Source organism: Delphinus delphis, chromosome 2, assembly GCF_949987515.2.
Source record: "Delphinus delphis chromosome 2, mDelDel1.2, whole genome shotgun sequence".
Classification (NCBI taxonomy): Eukaryota; Metazoa; Chordata; class Mammalia; order Artiodactyla; family Delphinidae; genus Delphinus; species Delphinus delphis.
Genome location: NC_082684.1, coordinates 101,561,352 through 101,582,926, shown reverse-complemented (window position 1 = coordinate 101,582,926; position 21,575 = coordinate 101,561,352). Strand labels below are relative to the sequence as shown.

The following is a 21,575-nucleotide window of genomic DNA, read 5'->3' as shown; positions in this document are numbered from 1 at the left end:
TAACAGCATAAACGTTCTGGGATCAAGTGAGATATCACATATACTTTGAGAACTGTAAAGCATTTATGAACATATTAGGAACAGAGGTGGCTGTGTGTATATACATATATATTTAAAAATAAATAGACATGCTACCATGCTTTTAGCTGCTAGAATAGCAGCTGAAAAGGAAAAGCTACAGACTAGTTATCTACATGGATTAAAACAAAAAACAGAGAACAAAAACTGGCCGACATTTTTTTGGTCTTTCATTAGCTGATTGAATTGGCTTTGTATTGTGGCCCTGGAGACTGGAGTGTATTTGGACCTAGTCTGTGTATCGTATGTTTCTATGTATGGAGAGCGGTATTTCATTTCTGTTCAATTTTAAAGACGCAGTCCTCTTTAAAATCGATGCGAAGTTACTCCACTTCAAGAAATAAGGGAAACAGAGATGAGTCCTGTAAAGTGACTGGAACATGTTCAGTTGTCATTTGAATCCCCTGCTCTTGCCCATCCACTCAGGTGAATTTAAAATCGGCAGATGGGTCCGGATTTTCAGCTGGGGTTACTGCCGAACAATTCACACAGCAGGAGAATCTGAACAGAAAAGATCATCAATGGCTCCTTCCTTGGGCCCCTCCTCCCTCTGGTGTCTGAGGACTGGACATAGTCAAGGTCTCTGAGGCTGAACGGAAGCCCCAACCGAGGGTCCCACCCCGCCATTGTTCTTCCAGTGGGAAGCTGGTATTTCTCTATTGGCTGATGCTTTCGGCATGGGTTAGTACCTAGGTTGGTGGAGTTGAACAAATTGTCCCAGATGGTAAAATCCTATTGACAGAATTCAGCCCCACCAGAGGGGCTGTTCGAACACCAGTAGGCTTCAACACGCAGCATCTCAGTTTGGCTTTGAGATGGTAAACTCCGGGGTCAGCTTCCTTGGATTCACATTCTGGCTCTGCCACTGGCTTTGGATGAGTTATTTAAATGTTCTCTTCCTCAGTTTCCTCATCTGTAAATGAGGGCAGCCCATAACTCACCACCTGATAGGATAGCTATGAAGAATGATTGAAATAATCGATACAAACCGCTCGGCACAGTGCCTGGCATAGTAAACTCAGTCCGTATTCACTATTTTTATTACTATTTGGATTTCGGCTGCTTAGGTGTGCAGCTCAGATGTGTATAGCTGCTGCCTGCCAGGAGCTGAATTAATCAGGATGTTTTCAGCAGGGAGCAGAACACTTGATCCACAGTGGCTTATGCAATAAAGACATTTATTATCTCACATAATGAGAAGTTTAACCTAGGACAGGCTCCAGGGTTGGTTGATTCAATGTCCCAGTGTTGTTATCAAGGACACACTGTCTCTGTCTCTCCTCTCTACCAACCCCGGTGAGCAGGTGGCTGGATCTTTGGGCTGGTTCCCCTGGTGGGTACAGGAGGGTGGCAGCAGCCTTCAGGACAACATATATTCTTTCTTGTTCACAGCCAGCTACAGAGTTTGAGAGACCTCTCCCTATACCACAGGACATTCACACTTCCCTTCAGTCTGATTAGGTCTTGTTGTCCTGAACCAATAAAACTGCCAAGGGGCTGACACATTACTCAGCTTAGATGAGGCACGCCAGAGTTACCCAAATAGAAGAATCACCTGCGGAGCTCATGAAGTTCAGATTCCCAGGCCCAGTGAGTCTGATTCACTAGGGATGGGGCCCAGGCATATGCATTCCAATGAGCACTCTAAAGGATTTCCATGTGAAGTGAAATGTTGAGCTTGGGCTCATCAGGGTCCATCTCTGGAGCTAAGCATGAGTTGGATCTGGAAGCACAGAGCAGTGTGGGTAGATTCCAGAACAAATCATGCTCCGCCAGGAAGGAAGAAGGCGGGAATGGCAAAAAAAAGCACCCTCTGTAGCATGTGGGAAAGATCAAGGATCTAGGGCCCAGGTACTGGAGTCCACTGGCTCGTGGAATAATTTGGCAATGCCAAAGGCCTTTCACTCATTCATTCATTCAGCGTCTCTTATTGGACACTTCCTAAGGCCTGATGTTGTGCTAACCAGTGTACTTACTGCAGTGAATAAGCTGCGCACTGTCTGGTGGGGCACGTAGACATGTGAAAATAAAAGGGGAGGGGCCAGCCCTGGTGTTTCCCAGATGCACGGATGACCGTGAGTGTGGGCTAAAGGAAGAAGTTACCTGCACACATTCTTTTCTCTGACAAAGGGCCTCCGGAACAGAAAGAGTCGATGAGCTGGTGCACCCTCCAACTGTTCTGTCTTTTCTTTTCCAAAGATGGATCACCTCAGAGAAACCAGGAGGGCAGAGTTCTTATGTCACGGAGACAAAAGCAGAAAGGCCAAGAGTTCTGTCCTTGACCCTGGGGAGAGGACTCAGCTCCCAACAGTGGTGGGGAGATGCGAGGTGATGGGAGTGGAAGTGCTTTGCAGACTGTGAGCTCCTCTGCACACCTGACGGATGGTTATTGTTGAAACAGAGCGTCCTCTTGTCTTGCTCCATTTTATAAGCCTGACTCGTATGTGGGAGTTGAGAAATATAGAGAAGAGAGCCCAAATGTGTATTAAAGACATTTTTCATCCTCCTCGGGTCTGAAAGTGTCCTCCCCAAGAGAGACAGCCAGCACCACAGGTTTAGTAATGAGAGTAACAATAATTATGACATTTATGGCTCCTGAATGCTTTATATCTTCAAAGCGCTCTTACATGAATTATCTCATTTGATGTCTGGAAGTGGGTGATGTCTGATGGTGTGACGCTCAGAATCCTTCTGCATGGACTGTCTGACACCTCCTTGTGATTTGCACCCCGCCCCTGGGGGCGCCTAGGTGCTTCCCTCTCTCCCCCTACCCCACAGACAGCTGCCCATCTCCTCTTTGTGGCTGCTGTTTTGTTTGAAAATAACTTCTTCAAGCTCTCAGCTCAGACAATGTTTCTGACACTGTCTCCTCAACTGATTTCCCTTGACAATTTCAACGCCGTGTCAAATTCATCCCAGGCTAGAGAGAAATGAACTAGGGGTATATTTAATGTGAAAAGAGACTCTGAGTATAAGACACCCACTTTTGCTAAAAATCAGTTTAGCAAATGATTTTTGACAAGAGGGAAAGGGAGAAACACTGCCTTGCGTCCTTTAAACATTCTCCTTTCCTAGAAGGTGCTTGGAGCTGTTTCTTTTAAAGCTTCAAATCTCCTGGGAGACAACTGCTCTGTCGGGGTGCCCCTCCCCGTGTGATTCTGTACAGGATGTTTTGCTTCCTGTTTCCAACCCATCTGTCTTTGTTTCACTGCAGAAACCAGGGCACCAAATCTGGAGGCTTCTGGCATGAGACTTCCCTCCACACCTCTTGGTACCTGTGAAATGCCAAATGGACCTGCTCGTCAGGTGACGGAGCAGGTCTAGATGCTGCTGTCTCAGGAAGGGTCAGGACAGCAATCAGCAATAAGCTGTGCAGACTGCTTCTGGACCAGAACCTTCATACGGGGCATGAGGAAAGCCGAGCCCAGCTGTCTTCTGCCTCAAGGCTTCTTCTGGTTATGAGGCTGCGTAGTGAATAGGGGAGACACCGTGGCTACATGCCCACCTGTTTATTGCCCACAGTGAATCTGCTGTGCCCAAAATTTCTAGGTGAGTCTCACTGGACTGGCACTTGTACACAAGAATACAACTTGCGCCTTCCTTGGTTCTCTCTAGTTCCTCCCTAGCGCTCTTCCTGAGAAGTCCCACAGTGCTGCTGACCCCAGGTTCATGGGATCCACACCCCAGTTCCCTATGTCCGTAACAGGCTGGGTGGGGGAATCGTGTTCCAAACAATCCCATTTGGAGCCTGCCCCTCAACTACTGCCAGCAGCCTCCTTTCTAACTGGTGTTCCTGCATCCGGCGTCTCTCCTGTAGTTCCTCCTCCATATCATCATGAGTATAATTTTTATTGATCACAAACCTCATCATTTTACTTTCATGTTTAAAACATTTTGCTGATTCCTCAGGGGCTATAGAATAAAGTCGGAACTCTTTCTCATGGCGTTCAAAGTTACCTTCCCTTGCTTCTACTACCACTACCATGACCACTGTCTTTATCACTACCAACTGTAACTAAATTCATTGTATTCCCAAACCTGCTCCTCCCGCAGCCTGCCCTACTTTATTGAATGGTTCCACTCCATCTGCCTAAATGACAAATCTGTAATCTTGATTCTGTCTTCTTCATCCCTTCCATCAGTCCTGCAGCAAGACCTGGCCTTGCTCTCAGATCCCACTTCTCTTCACCTCCTTGGTAACCACCCTAGTCCCAGGCCCTGGAACCCTGCCCCGGACTACTGCAGTGCTTGCTTACTGGTCCGTGGTCCTGACACTCCGTTCTTCACAGAGCAGCAAGAGTAATCTTTTAAAAACGTAAATCAGATGATAACAACCGCAAGCTCAAAATCCTCCAATGGCTTATTTATTTATTTATTTATTTTTGCAGTACGCGGGCCTCTCACTGCCGCGGCCTCTCCCGTTGCGGAGCACAGGCTCTGGACGCGCAGGCTCAGTGGCCATGGCTCACGGGCCCAGCCACTCCGCGGCACATGGGATCTTCCCGTACCGGGGCACGAACCCGCGTCCCCTGCATCGGCAGGTGGACCCCCAACCACTGCGCCACCAGGGAAGCCCTTTAATACACTCTTAATAGTGCAAGTGTCTAGCAAGCCTGGAAATATTCTGCACCATCTGCCCCTGCCTTCTTCTCTGGTCTTTCCTTCTGCTCCTTTCCATCTTCTCACAGGGCTCTGGCCACTCTGGCCCCCCTTCAGTCTCCTTGACTCACTGAGCTCGGTCCAGCTTGCAGGCTCTGACTGAAGCTGTTACTAATCCTCATCTTTCACAGGATTCACTCGGCCAACCACGTCATGGAAACCAACAAGTCCCTTCTCTCAGGCCCTTTTTGTCTCATTACCCTGTTTTCATTTTCTTCAAAGCCCTTATCACTATCTAGCATGTTCTTACTTTTTAATGCATGTGCCCGTGAATTCTCCATGTCCCTTCCCCTGGGATGGAGATGTCTGGTTAGAAAGGATGTGGACTGGTGTTTGGTGTTTGGCACTAGCCCATAGGTGGTAGCTGAGGTCACATAAGGAGACCATACGTCATGAGGAGAGGAAAGGACTGAAAATTCCATGCTGGAGAGCACTGAGATTCGCAGTGTGGAACGAGGAAGGACAGCAGGGGAAGAGCAGTCATTTCAGTGGGAGGTGGCGGCGACTCAGGAACCCAGGGTTCTTCTTCCGTTTCGTGGCTCTGTTCTACATCCAAGCCCCTCTCCGTGCCACCGGTGGAAAGGGAGAGAGGATGGAGCTTTGTGCGTGGGAAACACCTTGCTTCAGCCCAGCTGGCTAGAACTCAGCCACAAGCCCTGCCAAAGCGTAAAGGAGGCTGGGAAATGTGGCCTCTGAACCCCCAGAAGGACAAGGAACTGGGGTATGAGAGTCTGCGGCATGCCCTTTACACAAAGAACCATCTCGACGGACGAGGTTGTATCAGTTGAGACGTACGAATGTTCTGCCTCCTTCAACAGGTGGCTGGTGACAGTCGTGGCTGAGATCTCAGAACTCAGGATCCCTTATCTGACTGCCCCGTGGGCCTACAGGATCTCTGATGTGGCTGTATTCTTTGCATGATCGGGTGAGAGCTTCAAAACTCCTTTCGCTAAAAAGAATCATTGTGTTCTTGGAAGGGGAGCTGAAAACAGATTTCCTCCATTTTAGAGAAACAAAGACAAGACATGATTATTCTGCCTATGAGCCACTCTTCAACGTTCACCCAGGAACAGCAGCTCAGGAGGAGTCATTGAATCCTGCTGAAACTGACTGGGACCTGGGACTTTTCGCTGCAGTGCTGCAGTGCTGGCACCTGGACACACCTCTCTTCCAGCAGCAAAATACAAAGAAACTATAAGGGACTAAAAATAACTGCGTGCATGCGCAGTTGGGGCAAATTCTGGACAAAAGATACAGAGACACACACACACACAAAAAAACCCCACTGCCACTTCTGAAGAGCCCAGAGCAAAAACTGGGTGTTGGGAGCAAAAGCAGGGTAGTGCGCATGCCCCCTGCACACAACACCACCTAAGGGGCGGGCAGAACACCTAAGCCCCCCCTACCCTCACCCCATCTAAGGAACAGGCTCACCCCCCTTCAGGGAGCGGGCAAGCAAGGGAACCTGTTGTTTGTTCTCGTTCCCCCCCCCCTTGCCGCAGAGGGGTCTCAATAAAGCCTTGCCTGAATTTCTTGTCTGGCCTCTAGTCAATTTCTATTGACTGGGTAAGGCCCGAGAACCCTAGTCGATATCACCCTCATGCCTCAGAGTCCTAAAACTGGGAAGAACAAACATGAACGCATGCTCTGGCCAGGCAGGTGAAGTGAAGAAGAGAAAGCAAGCCAGGTGTGAGATGTAGGAGGTGGCGACTGGGTGAGCAATTTGTAAATCATGGAAACTGAGTTTTAAAAATCAGGGAGGGCCGAGCAAAACATAGCTGCAAGGCACACACCTACCAGTGGGTGACCTCTGCTTTTCCACACCTTCGCCTCTCTCTCTCTCCTTAAGTCCTTGAAACTCAGGCTATTTAAGGCTCACTGAAAGACAGTGGTTTTCTAAGACAGACCAGTAGTTTCTCAGCAGGCAGTCTCCTATGAACACCGCTTCAGACGAGCTCCTCTTGAGCCCGAGAAGATCATTAGCTGAACATCTGGTCCTAGTAGCCCCCAACAGCTGCACCCACGTTCAGTTCAAGCATTGTCCATATGGGTGTCATCAACCTCCAAATTGACCCTCAGGGTCTGGTTGTGAGAGGAGACTGCTAAGTGGTGTGGAAGGAGTTCACAGGGGGTAAATTGAGAGGAAACTCCCATCTGTTTGTGGACCACAGGCTTCTGCGGACCCAGCTGCGTATGACCGGCCCTGAGAACAGTGCAGGCAGACCAGCTTAAGTCCTGAGGTTCACCGTGGGTGTCCACAAGCCCAGCAAACATTGTATGTGATCACCACTGCAGCAAAGTGAGCCCGAGGACAGGGGAACCCAAAAGGGGAACCCAGACGGCAGATGGCAGGAATTATGAGCGTTATTATGGGTGTTGTCTTAGGCAAAAAAAAAAAAAAAACAACAGTAAATGTATAGTCTCTCTTATACTTGAAATGTAAAAATCTACCACCTGATTTTCTTACTATTTTTTTATTGTGGTAAAATACATATAAAATTTACCATTTTAACCGTTTTAAAGTGTACAGTTCCATAGCTTTAATTACATTCGCAATGTGTACAGTCATCATCACTACTTCCAGAACTTTTTCATCACCCCAAACAGAAACTCTGAACCCCTTAAGCAGTAACTCCCTATTCCCTGGAAACCCCGAATTTACTTTTGTCTGTATGGACTTGTCTACTGGGGACATTTCATATGAATGGAATCATATAATTTGTGGTCTCTTCTGAGTTTTGAGAAGCTCACCTTTATAAAATTTCCCTATTTATTCTCACTTGAGAGTGGTGATAGGTTGATCATGGTCATGTCATGGGGATGCAGATAAATGTGTGCAGGTGAGAGGAGAGATGTTACTTCCGGTCGTAAAGGGTCAGGAAAAAGTCCCTAAAGGAGTTGGCACATGTAGTGGATCTTGAAGCAGTCAGGGTGACAGCAGTGATGGCAGTGAGGCAGGTGTGCTTGACGGAGGGAAGAGTGTGAGACCCGACACACTCTTCCCTCCGAGTGTGAGCGAGGGGGAAGATGCAACGCAGGGGCGTATCCTAGTGTGGGGTATGCAAAGGAAAATAGCAGGAAACAATGTTACACAGGTCGTGGGGGCCTTGAGAATCAGATGAGGAACTTGGACTTTATGTTGTAACTTTAAAGGGGGAACCAGTGCAATTTTCTGAGCAACAAAGTGGCAGAATTAGTTATATGAGTCTCATTAGGTGTAAATTGAGTGAATCACTGATCCATAGACCAACCTGGCGCTTCTTCCGGAACCAAAGCTCTCTTCCAGGAACGTTAAAGTTAACGATGGATGGAATTTCTGGGCACTAGGCATGAGGTACTTTATGCAAATGCACAGCCTGACCCATAGTAGGCGCCCGGTGGCAATTCACATCCAAACATTTCTTTCTAATTACCTTGAGGAAGCTTTTAAAAACAGACCACCACCTTCTCAACCCAGTATGATTTGGGTGTCCTTATGAAAAGGGGAAACTTGGACAGACACACACAGGGGACAGTGCCAAGTGACAATGGAAATAGAGGTTGGGGCAACGCAGCTGCAAGACGTAGAAAGCCTGGGATTGCCGGTGACTCCAGCAGCTATAAGGGACAGGCCAGGAACAGATTCTCCCCTGCAAATGTGGGAGAGTAAGGCCCTGCTGACCCCTTGACTTTGGATTTCTAGACTCAGAATTACAAGATAATAAACGTCTGTTGTTTTAAGCCACCCATTTTGTGGTACTTTGTTATAACAGTCCTGGGAAACTAATATGCTAGTCTCTCCTCCTTCCTTCCAGCCCTGGTGCCCTTCCTCCCGTTCAAGTCTCTCCTGAGCGCTGGGTTCTATCCCTCCCAGCTTCTCAGAGATCTCACTCCTTGAAGTAGCTCTCTGACCCTCGGTATTTTCTTTCTTTAAAATAATTTTTATTGGAGTATAGTTGCTTTACAACGTTGTGTTACTTTCTGCTGTACAGTAAAGTGAATCAGCCATGCTTATACATATATCCTCTTTTTTGGATTTCCTTCCCATTTAGGTCACCACAGAGCCTTGAGTAGAGTTCCCTGTGCTATACAGCAGGTTCTCATTAGTTATCTATTTTATACATAGTAGTGTATGTATGTCAATCCCAGTGTCCCAATTCACCCCACCCCTTTGCCCCTTTTGGTATCCATACATTTGTTCTCTACATCTGTGTCTCTATTTGTACTTTACAAATAAGTTCATCTATACAGTTTTTCTAGATTCCACATATAAACGATATTATACGTTATTTGTTTTCCTCTTTCTGACTTCACTCTGTATGACAGTCTCTAGGTCCATCCACGTCTCCACAAATTGCACAATTTCCTTATTTTTTATGGCTGACATTTTATTGTATATATGTACCACATCTTCCTTATCCATTCCCCTGTTGATGGGCATTTAGGTTGCTTCCACGTCCTGGCTATTGTAAATAGTGCTGCAGTGAACATTGGGGTGCATGTATCTTTTTGAATTATGGTTTTCTCTGTGTATATTCCCAGGAGTGGGATTGCTGTGACCCTCTGTATTTTCAACTTTCCCTCTCTCCTGACTCTTCCTCTACATCAAATTGTTTCACCCTCTCTCATCTGGAAAGTCTCCCTTAGCCCTCTTCCCTTTATCCATGGCCTTCTTTTACACTTTATTTCAGAATGATACTTCTCAAAAGAGAAGTTGACACTTGTGTCCTTCTCCTCACCCCATCCGTTTTTTGAACCACTTGAATTCAGTGTTTGAGTCCATCTCCAAAATCCTTCTCGTGAAAGTCCTTAATGGTGTCTGCTTGCCAGGTCTCATGGCTGCCTTTCTGGACCTCACTGGACATTGAATACTCTTGATCAATCTCCTAGAAATGCTTTTCTATTTTGACTTATATGAACTCTTTTGGTTTTTTTCTTATCTCTCAGAGTACTATTTTTTTTTTTTTGGAAGTTTGCAAGTTTCCCTTCCCTACTCAACATCAATACATTTTGTGATCTCTCTAAAAGTCCTCCAAAGTCTAGGCAGGGCTGCTCACAGACTTGGATTCTGGGGCTACAAATCAGAGAAGGTAGTCTTAATCAAGATGGCCAGCAGAGGGAAAAGACCAGTGAAGTAAGCCTAAGTCTTCTAGGTCCTTAGAAGACAGTCTGAAGTACAGTAGGGCAGATGAGAAGAGACAGGACTGGTAGGTAGGTGAGACTGTACAACCCCAAGGTCATGAGCCAGTGATTCCTTTGTCTCTCCAGCCACAGTGCTGGTCACTAAGTAATTGTTGAATCAATGCATATTGCTTGTTACACAAAGTCAATAGGCAAGTGAGGCAGGTACTCAGTGATGACCAAAGATGAGGCAGAAAAGGCCACAGCTCTCCTTTTGTGGCCATCAGCACCATAGTGTAAGGGTAGACTCAAGTGGCTTAAATAGATGTTACGAGTGAATATTGCTGGGATTCTGTCCTTAACTCTCACCTCACCAACACACAGACACACAGACACACACACACGGACCAATCTGCACTCTTGTGGCTTTACCCATCATCTATGACTGGCCATCCCCAGCTGTGGCCCTCAATGTCAACATCTGGTTGCCATTTCCTTATTGGAAAAGGCGTTCCACAGACAAATAAGCTTGGGCAACATGAAATGAAGAAGATGTCTTTGTTGCAGGATATCTTGGAAACTTAATATGCTACAGTGCCTTGAGGGTCTCCAAGATGGGGGTATAGTCTAGGATACAGAATACAGTATTCCCAAACTCAGTTACTCAGTCTCCCTTTGTAAGGCACAGGCAATAATATTTTGTGAAAAACTTTAATTCCAGCCCAGCCTTCTTCTCCTGTGATTTGCTCCATACGTCTAGCTGTGTAGATTTCTCCCGTATAATGTTTTGCAGGAACCTCAAAGTAGACACGTTGGAAACCAGCCTCCTTGTTCTTCAGTGCTTTCCTTCAGCCATTCCCATGGAATTGTCCTCCTCCCAGTTACCAGAGACCTGGAACGAGCATCCTTTACTTCTGCTTTCCTCTCCTGTCTGTGTCTATTTTAATCACTGCCTTCACTAATTTAATCTGATTAATAGGTTTCGATTCTTTCTCCTTTGCCTCTCACCTGGTGGCTTCCTAAGTGGTGTTCCTGCCTCCAGACTTACCTTTCTCAAATCTGTTTTCCAGACCTGTGTCTCAATGATCTTTCTATAACACAGAGCAAGTCCCCAGTTACACCCAAGACCCCTCCGCGACTCTTTGCTGCTTCTGGGCTGAAACATCTGCTCATGTTCTTTAGCGTGGTCCCCCTACCCTGTCCCAACCCAGGCAGACCTCCCCAGCCTCTCCCCTCCACGTGCACACTTCAGCGGTTCTGAACTACATATAACTCCCTCCTGCAGGAGGCCTCAGTGATCTTCATTCATCCCTTGACTGTTCCTTCATCCATGTAATCCTTTCCTGTCTCTCAACATGCAGCTCAGGGGGCTGGGAAGTCTTTTTGGTTGGCATTCCACCCCTGGTCAGGTCTAGTGCCACTTCACCACGCTTGTCCCTGGTGCTAACTCTATGCAGTAACGACTACGTAACATTACTCATTTCTGTCTCCAGATAGACTTTGAACCCCTGGAGCTCAGGGACCTTGTCCTAAGTAACCTGTGTGGTCTGCATGCTGGCACTTAGGAGGAACTCAGCCAATGATACTTGTAACTGCTCTGCAGCTCCATGGTGTTACCAAGCCGAGGACCTCCGAGCAGACAGATAGCCATTGGTCTTTCAGATGCCTGGCTTTCACCTTCTGAAATCTGGTCTTTTGCATTGTATTGATACACAGGGAAACGGACAGTGACTTTACTGAGCTAAGAGGATGTGAATATTTCCCACAGGTTGACCCAGTTGAAAGTTGTAACGGCCGGAGGAATCTCTGTTCGTCTACTCAGACCAGACCTGGGCTCCCACTCGTGAGTATTGCCAACAAACGTGTCACTTCCCATTTCCTTAAAAAGCTCCCAAACTCGGGCACAGTTTATAGTCTTGCTTCACTTCTGCTGGAGGAGTTCACCATGGCAGATTCAAGCTGGGGAAATTGCTAACTTGTGTTAAGGTGAAGAAAATCGTTCTGATGTATTTAAACTCGGGAACTGAATCTTCAGGAATCTGAATTGTGATGATTGAATTGATGAATTGATGAATCTGAATTGATGAATCTCAATTCAACAAGCTTTTAGTAAGCACCCATTCTTCACCATGTGCTCAGCCCAACCCCTGGTGGGAGATGGGTGACCAGAAAGGGGTGAGATGTGGTGTCCACCCTCTGAAGCTTGCTATCTAATAGGGAGGCCTACAGGGTGAATTACTACAGACAATGGAGGGAAGGGGAGTGCAGAGAGAGGAAAGTTCTACAAATGGAAACAACCCATCTGAAGGTTCTGCATGGTACAAGATACTGTGTAGGGGAGTTAGGGATAAACGGGCTCTTTTAAACCCGTTAACGACCAGGATTCTTGCCTTCCCCAATCAGTAGAAATTGACTAGAGGCCAGACAAGAAATTCAGGCAAGGCTTTACTGGGACCCCTTGTGCAGCAGGGAGGAGTGAGAGCAAACAACAGGTTCCCTTGATTGCTCGCTCCCTGAGGAGGGGCAAGCTTGTTTTTTATATGGGGTGAGGGTAGGTGTGTGTCCAGGGGTCGGGCCAGGGGGTGGCTTAGGTGTTCTGCGACCCCTTAGGTGTGTTTTGTGCAGGGGACATGCACAGTACCCTGCTTTTGCTCCCGACACCCAGTTTTTGCTCCGGGCTCTTCAGAAGTGGCAGTAGCATTTTGTTGTTTTTTTTTTTTTTGGTCTCTTTGTATCTTTTGTCCAGAATTTGCCCCAACTGCGCATGCAGTCAGTTACTTTTAGTCCCGTACAATTTCTTTGTATTTTGTCGCTCGCGGAGAGGGGTGTCCATGTGCAAGCACTGCAGCACTGCAGCAAAGGGTCCCAGATCCCAGCAAAGGGTCCCAGGTCCCAGCTTATCTCAAACTCATCTCAAGGGCACAGCTAGTGGCAAGAGAGCAGGCCAGAGAAAGTGAGCATTTTAACATTTTATCCATCTCAGGGGTGTGGTCCCCCTTAGAATCTCAGGGTGTGATGCAGATCTCAAGATTGGATTCAGGGGCAGTAATTATATGAAGCTTATGTGCCGCCCCCCACCCCGCTATCTCAAGCTTCTCTTCCTACAGCTCCCATTCATATGGCTCATACAATACCATCCTTTTCTGCTGATGTATCATGTCTGCAGTGCTTGGAATATGGTTCTTTCGAAGATATAGAGCCAGCCGCTGGCAGCAGCAAACGGCCCCTCCCCAGGGTACTGTGAAATGTGGTTACATATTTGTTGAGACAATATATTACCCATTGTCCTTAACTGTACCCAGAGACATGCAAATCCGTCCCCAACAGGTTTATTTTTCTGTTAAACAAGACGGCAGTGAAACATGGTATAAAGCAGAAGAGGATCTCCCTTCTTTGTCTAAATGGCTCCAGAAAGCGATTGTTGGGGAGCTTTTCCTGAACCCCCAAGGAAGAGATGGACTTGACCTTCAGAGGCCTTAGCATGAAGATCCATGTTGACACCTTGGTCTCATACATAATTCAAATTAAAACACCACAGAACCATAAAAGCTGTGAGAGAAAGTCCCCCAAAATTCTGATTTTTCCTTTTATGATAATTCAAAGTTCCTTTTTGGAAATATCCATATTCTTTAAAAAATTATTTTCTCCATTTTTTTTACGTCTCTGCCTTGCCCATCTGCTTAGTAGACCTCGTGGGAAACCCAGTCCTGTGGGTGTGCTGACATAGTGCCTATAGCAGAGGGAGCGCTTAACTCTCCTCTCAGGAAGGACCCACCTCTGTGTCTGCTGGAGCAGACAGTGAACCCATCCACTTCCGGAACTGTGTTTCTTCAGAATGGGTGCTGGGGACAGGGCCTGGCTCATGAGGGGTTGGGGGAGACTTGCCTAGGCAAGTGGATACCTCAGCCCCCAAGGCTAATGGAAAGGGAAGATGAGTTCGGATTCTGCAGGACTGGAGCCTGGGAGCATCGTCCGGGCTGTAAGCGGCCCTTGGAGAGAAATCAAGGTTTATTAGATAATGATTTGGGGTTGATTTTGACCTATCCCTGGCTGGCACGGCCATTTCTGTGTGTGCGTGTGTGTGTGTGTGTGTGTGTGTGTGTGTGTGTGTGTGGTAGGGGTGCTCCGGTGGGTGGGGCGTAAGGACAGAAGGTGCTGTGTCATCATGGACATCTTGTTGCCGGGTGAATGGACCATTCAGAGCAGCACCCAGCAGCTGGAAGTTCTGAGGTCAGGGCTCAGCATCCTGGTCCCCACCCAGCCTAACAGTTATCAGCTGGGGACGCCAGGCAAGGGAATGGAGGTATCATTTGTGTTGGACTCAGAAATGAAGGTGAGGGTCAGGGAAAGACTCTGACCTGATGGACATAGGATGTCCAGGGCTCTCCTCAGGTGCTAAATCTTTGGCCACAAGGGTAAGGCTATGTCCTCCTCTCAGGTGGAGCTGTGGTTCCTGATCCTAACGTGCCCTGGCCTCTAGGGGAAGCTCAAGACTCCACATGAGTAGCCCCTGGAGAGTAAAACTGACGGGTCAAAGGCAAGGTCACGTGATTGGAGCATACTCTTAGGGGCAGAGCGTTCACAGAGAAGATTTTTAAATTCTATTTCTTTTTAGATTGTTTCACTCTCATTTGCCAATGCCCAGTGTTCTTGATCTCTCATTTGCTATCAGAGACAAAAAGGGGGCAAATGTCATATCCCATGCCCTAGTAGAGATGTCTGCAATAGGAGGTCAGGGTCTCCAGCAGACCAGGGAAGACAGATGCTGATAAAAGCTACAACTCTGGTGACAGAGTCTTGCCCCGTGCAGAAGGTCTGAAGCCCAAGGAATTTTAAAGGCAGCTATTTTCAATGGTGGCCTGTAAACGCACATCTTAAATAGCAGATCTTGCATATGACCCAACATTGAATCTATTAAAATGGCAACTGCAGGCTTATTGCTAAAACCTTTACAGATGCTGCTTTGGCTTTAAAAAAAAAAAAAAAAAAGCCTTGTGTGGTAGCCACAGTGCAGAATTCCAGTCCCCTATCAGTAACATCTGCTGATTCTGCCTTCTGAGCAAAGTAATCCATCCCCCCCTCCCCTGGAGGCTACAGTGGAGAAAAGGAAGCATGCAGGTTGGGAGGCTATGTGACCTCAAATGCCATAGAATGCACTTCACCCCTGCTGGCAAGCATGGAGAAAGCCTCCAAGGGGACCCCTTGCTCTGCCATTTTGTAGCCTTACTGCACTGCTTCTAATGACTGAATTTCCCAGCGGGTCTGTATGAGTCATAGCTCCCGAGGTGAGGCGCCCACCAACTCTGACAACGCTCCTGGCTGTGGGAACAGCCGTCAGAGACAGTGTCCAGCCAGGTGTCTGGAAGACGATTTATAATATGTACTTGAGCAGCCTGGTGATATTTTATGAATCATAATGTCAGGTAATCTAACAGTAATATATTTGCAATAGGGCTCACAATTTTCAATTTTTAAATAAACATTTTAGGGGTTGACTTTGGATTCCTTTTTAAAAAAAACATTATTCTCTAGGGAATTTCTTCTGTTTTATTTCTTTTTTAACCAACATTGCAATTGTAATCTATGCACCTATAAGGAATTCCAAGCAGATCTCATTCCACAGAGACAGGGACTATTATTCTTGTTTTGGATCTGGGGGGGGGAAGGAATGAATATTTCAAATGGCATATCTGTAGGTAATCAATGAGTAAGATTTTTGATTGTTTTGTTTTTCACATTTTTAAGATGCCTCCTGAATGCTTTGAATTGCAAAGTCTTTTCGCAAACGCTGTTGCCTTTAACTTCCTCGTCAAAACATTTCCGTGCAATAGATATTATCTTTATTTTATGGATGAGGAAATCAGCTAGGAAGTTTCAGAAAGAGGCAGCTTTCCTTTTTTCTCTTTCCCACCAGCATACTCTTTCATGTACTTCTTCATCCATTCCTTTGATCGGCCATCATCTCTGAGTGTCTGTCTTCTATGCTCCCAGCCTTGAGTTAAACGTAGGGAATGGAATCCAGAGGCAATAACATAGTGTTTGCCTTTGAGGACCTCCTCACCGGATGGAGAAGTCAGATGGCCAGTCAAGAATGTCAGTTTAATATGCTAAGATAATTGAGAATCATTTTTTAATTTAAAACTGTTATTCAGTACACATTCATTGAGCATTTATATAAGTGTATTTCCGTAAGAGACGCTAGAGAGATAAAGGTGAATAAGACACGGACCCCTCTGTTAAGTATCCCAGTCTAGACCAAGAGGGGCGTAGAGAGGCAATACATCTTCTACTGCAAACTCATGTGTGCAAGAAATATACCTCTGTGTCCATGAGTCAACTTAGTTCTGTTTTGGCTCATGTTGTGGGAGAGCCGAGGAAACTTAACCTCAGTCAAGGGTATTTAACAATGAGAGAGACTTCTAGATAGGCAAGGGGTAGAGGAATGGCCAAAAAGAAGGAAGTGTGGAAAGTCTCAGAAGAGTGGGAGCCACGGGTCCAGAGAATTGCAGATGTTTCTGCAGCAGTATGCAGAGGCAGAGCTGGAGTAGAGGTGGGAGCAGATGGGGAGGAAACAGCCGACAGTGTCTGAAACACAGAGAATCCGAGAAGAGGGGGCCAGAAAATGTCTTCAGGTTTGTTAGTAACAGACCACTGGTGGCTTTAGGTCTATAACAACGTCTGCCCAGCAACCTTCATCACAGCTTCTCCACAGCCCCCATTATACCTGTGAAGGTACATCGAAAATAGAGATTCACTCCCCCTACGCCTAGGGCTGATAGACATACCTGTGTCTGAATCTGGGTGGAGCTCTACTAATCGCCGAGTCGGTGGAGCTGGGTCAAGGGACCCCCACCAGGATTCCCATGGAAGTCCTGGGCTATGCGGCATGATGCCAAGGCCACCTGAAGGCTCATGGAAAGATGGTACCCAGCTGCCTCCTGTATCTTTCTCTTGATCCAGTGACCAGGGATTGTGCCACCTAGAAAACTGCCCACGGCCCGTGTGATATATGAAGTGTTCCGGCTCTTGTTTCCTCATGGGCTGCCAGCTACTTCTGCTTTATTGACAGCAAACTCCCAGAAAAGAACCCTGTGGTAAGTAGGAAAGGAAGTGACACATCATATCGCAGGAAGTGCAATTCCTGAAAGAGTGGGAAACCTCTGAAAGCAGTCAGTGTATGCTAGGAACAGGAATTTCAAAGTTCCCCCAGTCCGTGATATTAGAGAAATGGCATCCAGGGTTGAAGTTTCACTAGAGTTCCAGTAGATAGACGTTGTCTGGAATCTGGGAACTACACTGGGATCTGCACATGTCCATTTATCTTCGACTGTGATCTAAGGAAGGCATTTGGCTATTTCAAAAGGAGACAGAAAGTCAGATCAAGGGCAGTCTTCCCACCTTGTTTGCTTACAACCATCTTCTTTGCTAACGATCATATCTTGCCTGTCCCACTCCTTCAACAAACGGGTACCTACTTCATCTCAGGGATGCTTTCTGTTCCTGGGATACAGAGATGAGCAGGTTACAGGTCTGCCCTAGAGGATCCCACGGCCTAGTGAGGGGGATGACAAGGGGAGAGATGAACGCACTAGGGCATGAGAGTGCCACATGGATGGAAATGGGTTCTACCAAAAAAAACCTTGCCAAATAAAGGATGGGGAACAGCATCTGAGAGACACAGAGGAAGACCCCTCTGACGATGATCTGCTATAAAATCCAGAAAAGAAATTGTACAAGAGTCTCTGGCAAATTCAGCCCGAGGTAGAACTGCAGTATCATCAAGGCTTTGAGGCAAGAGCCCCATCTGAGGCCCTAGCAAATGCCAGGGGATTAGGGGAGGCTGAGCTGAACATTCTGGCTTCATGTTTCAGGCAGCACCCACTGCTCAGGCCCTCTCTTGACCCTGTTGAACTATTTGTAATTCCCTAGAAAGGCCTTGCTTTTGTCTCATCTCTAGGATTGTCAATATGTACCCTCCCCCTCCACCACCACCACTGACTCCTTCCTGGCCCATCTCTGAAATTACAGGTCAGACGTCACTAACTTTGGGTTACCATGGCTCCTGGGACTTCTTTCCATCTATTTCTAGTAGACCACACAGTTTACTGCACATTGATAGTTTTGTTTTTTTAATTTGTCTATCTTCCTTGTTAGACTTTGTTCTTCTTACTAGCAAAGGATGCCTTTTATATTTGTTACAGCCGCTCTCTGTGGTCATGCCAAACCCTTCACGTGCAGTAGCTCATGTATGGTCACATGGTCCTATGTCCACTCCTACCCTAGATTCAGAAGCTGAGACAGAGAGAGAGCAAGCAGCTTTCCCTTTCAGAGAGTTGCCAAGGGATGGAGCCAGATTTTAAACCCGTGTTCCATGGACTGCAAAGCCTGTTTTCTTTGCCACGAAGCTTCCCCCTTTCAGGAGGGTCTCAGACGTTACAGAGGGGACTGTTTTGGAGTCAGTGGGCACAGAGACCAGCCAGGCATGGAAACCTTGTGGGGCTGACGTGGATGTGGGTGACAGCTGGGCTGGAGATAGAGGTCTGTGGAGCTTATTTCTGGAACAAGGGTTTCCCTCTCATTCCTCTGGGTCGGGCAAGGAGAGAAAAACCCCATCCTACTTCCTAAGCTCCAGGAGTTGTGAGGCCAGGAGATTCTTAGTTCAGGAAACACATCTGGATCTGAATGCTGATTCTGGGGCTCAGGGGTCCTGCTAAGGTTGATAACATGGTCCCTAATATTGTTGGGGTCCTCTGAAGGAGTTCAGGAGCTCCCAGTCCTGGACTTGAGTAGCACAAGAGTTCAAGGTCTCGGGAAGACTTTACATGCCTGTTATTGCCCTTAAAGACATCGTTTCTTAATTTCTCCACACGGAGTCTTTGCCTGTCCCACTCCTTCAACAAATGGGTACCTACTTCATCTCAGGGACTCTGTTCGTGGGATACAGAGATGAGCAGGATACAGTTCTGCCATGGAGGAGCCCACAGCCTAGTGAGGGGGATGACAAAGGAAGAGATGAACACACTAGGCCATGAAAATGCCACATGGGTGGAAGTCCTGGGCTCTGTGGAATCCCCGAGGAATCCCCACGCGTGTGGAATCATGCGTCCCAGCTTGGATGCAGGCAGGGATGTGATAGTAGGAGATCAAGGACAGCTTCCTAGGGTAGTGAGTAAACTGAATCTTGGAAAAATATGATTTGATCCAGAAAAGAAGTCAGAGAATCAGAGACATGGAAGTGAGAGGGAGCCAGTATCTCATCATAGCTGAAATTTGAGAAGTATTCTGGAGACTGGTTGGAAATGAGGCTCTGCTTTGATTGAAGGGAGTCTAGGATGCCTGGTTAAGATCCCAGAAGTTCCCTGAATGCAGTCAGATCCTTTTCTTTCCTCTGAGATCCTGCTGGACTTGAACCAGTGTCCACCCTCTAGCTTAGCCCAAATTCCCATCAATAGAGCCCTGGCTCTAAGAAAACCTGTCTTATCTTGCACAGATTCTTAATTTTTTCTGCATTGTGGACTCCTACAGCAGTCTCATGAGGCTATGGACTTTTTTTTTTTTTTTTTGGAAATGTGAGAGTATTTTCTAAACTTTTTATTTTGAAATAATTTTAGATTTACAGAAAGGTTGCAAAGGTAGTAAAAGAATTCATGTATGCCCTTCCCAGATTCCCCTACTGTTAACAGCTTACATAGCCATGGTATAGATATCAAACTAAGAAATTAACAAGGCTACATTACTATGAACTAAACTCCAGATGTTACTCAGATTTCATCAGTTTTCCACTAATCGTTTTTCTGTTCCTGGATCCCATCCAGGATACCACATGGCATTTAGTGGAATCAAGTCTTTTGTTTTTTGTTTGTTTTTGTTTTCACTTTAGCTTTCCAGGGCATAGTAGCATGGTCGGGGTTTTTAAATTTTTTTTTATTTAAAACTTTTGTTTTTCTTGACGTATAGTTGATTTACAATGTTGCATTAGTTTCTGCTGTGCAGCGAAGTGATTCAGTTATGCATATGCATACATTCTTTTTTATATTATTTTCCATTATGGGTTTATCACAGGATATTGACTATAGTTCCCTGTGCTATACAGGAGGACCTTGTTGTTTATCCATCCTATATATAATAGTTTACATCTACTAATCCCAAACTCCCAATCCATCCCTCCCCAACTCCCCTTCCCTCTTGGCAACCGCCAGCCTGCTCTATGTCTGTGAGTCTGTTTCTGTTTCATAGATAAGCTCATTTGTGTCATATTTTAGATAGTGGAATCAAGTTTTTAAATGCATAAAATAAAATACAAAGGACTACAGAGTTAACCAAATGTATTAATATATAATTATAGAAATAATAATAATATAATAATATTAATAACAATTAATTAATAAAAATAATAATAATAATTATGATATGAAGAATATGAGATATAGTCATTTTGTACTTTTTTATTAACCCATTAAATAACGAGGAAATGTGTTTAAAATTCAGGAAAGTTAAAGTTAAGTTTTATTTTTTAAAGACATAATGAACTGGTTGTGGCTTAGCTTGAATTGAACGTTTTACCCTGGGATAATCTTTGACTCACGTCTTTCTCATATTAATCAACCAGCAATTGCAGATAGAGGGAATGATGGAAAGCCACATAGGTGACTAGATCATCCCCTGGGAGTGACCAAATCGCACAACCTCATCAACTTCTACCAGGTGCAGGCGTGCTCAATCATTGGTCGGCTGTGGCCTTTGCAGGCAGGAAGATTGAGATCCAGGGGAGAGTTTAATATCCACCTTAATTTCAAAGTAGTGGGAGTGTAAACTATATTTCTAAATATCTATGACAACTGATTTGCCTTATAAAAGTATCTGTGATTTCTACTGGGGACAAAAGTTACAGGTATTGATAATGAGACTTGTAACCTACATTTAAAATGGAATTAAATACTAAATTTAAGCTGGAGGTAAGTGAAAATAAAGGTATAATTTTTTTTCTCAACCAAGTTCACAGATCCCTTGAATTCTTTCCACAGAGTTTCAGGCTATAGAAACTCCTGGAAGGTAAATTAGGTAGCCCCCGAGGTTAGAGTGAACCCAAACTATGTTTTGTGAAGCTACAATAAAAAGTAATTTGAATCAACATTTTAAAACATGGAGAATTCATATAAATACCCAAATATGAGCTTCTCTTGAAAAATTAGAGCTCTTGCATCACTGGGCTTGCATCACAGCATGGCAGCAGCCAGCTGGGGCTGGTAGAGGCCAATCCTGGATTCGGTTAGGATGTGGGAAGTCTAGTCTGCCTCAGTCCCACCACTGAGCCGAGGGTCACTTGTCCTTAACCATCTTTCTTTCACTGTGAAGGTTTTCTAACGCTTGCCTCATTTATTTACTTTACTCATTTATTTATTGTTTGGTCCCTATGGGCTCTTATCTTAGAGTTTGGAAGATAAGAGGAAGCTCCCAAGCCCTGAAACATCTTATACATCAGGTCCAGTGCTGGGTGCTTTACTTAGGGTATCTCACTGAGTTAAGAAACCTGGGTCCCACCCTTGACTACATCACAAATTGTCCTTTTGACCATAGGCAAGTCATTTATCACTTCTGGGCCTCATTTTTTTCCTCATTTGAAAAAGAGAAATTCTGATTTGATGGTTTCTAAGGTCCTTTCCACCCCTCACATTCTTCCAATCCAAATTCTCTACTCCCAGGGGCCACGTCTCACTCCAGGACATAGCTGGTCATGG

The 21,575-nt window shown here is 45.9% G+C and overlaps 1 protein-coding gene across 1 annotated transcript in view; it reads left to right on the top strand.

Annotated features, from left to right (window-relative positions):
• Positions 1–21,575, top strand: part of MTHFS (methenyltetrahydrofolate synthetase) — a 260,706-nt gene that overhangs the window by 195,214 nt on the left and 43,917 nt on the right. Inside the window, exon 5 of the mRNA XM_060005319.1 lies at positions 11,606–11,680. Within this exon, the coding sequence (XP_059861302.1) occupies positions 11,606–11,680 (75 nt within the window). The remainder of the gene's footprint in view (positions 1–11,605; positions 11,681–21,575) is intronic.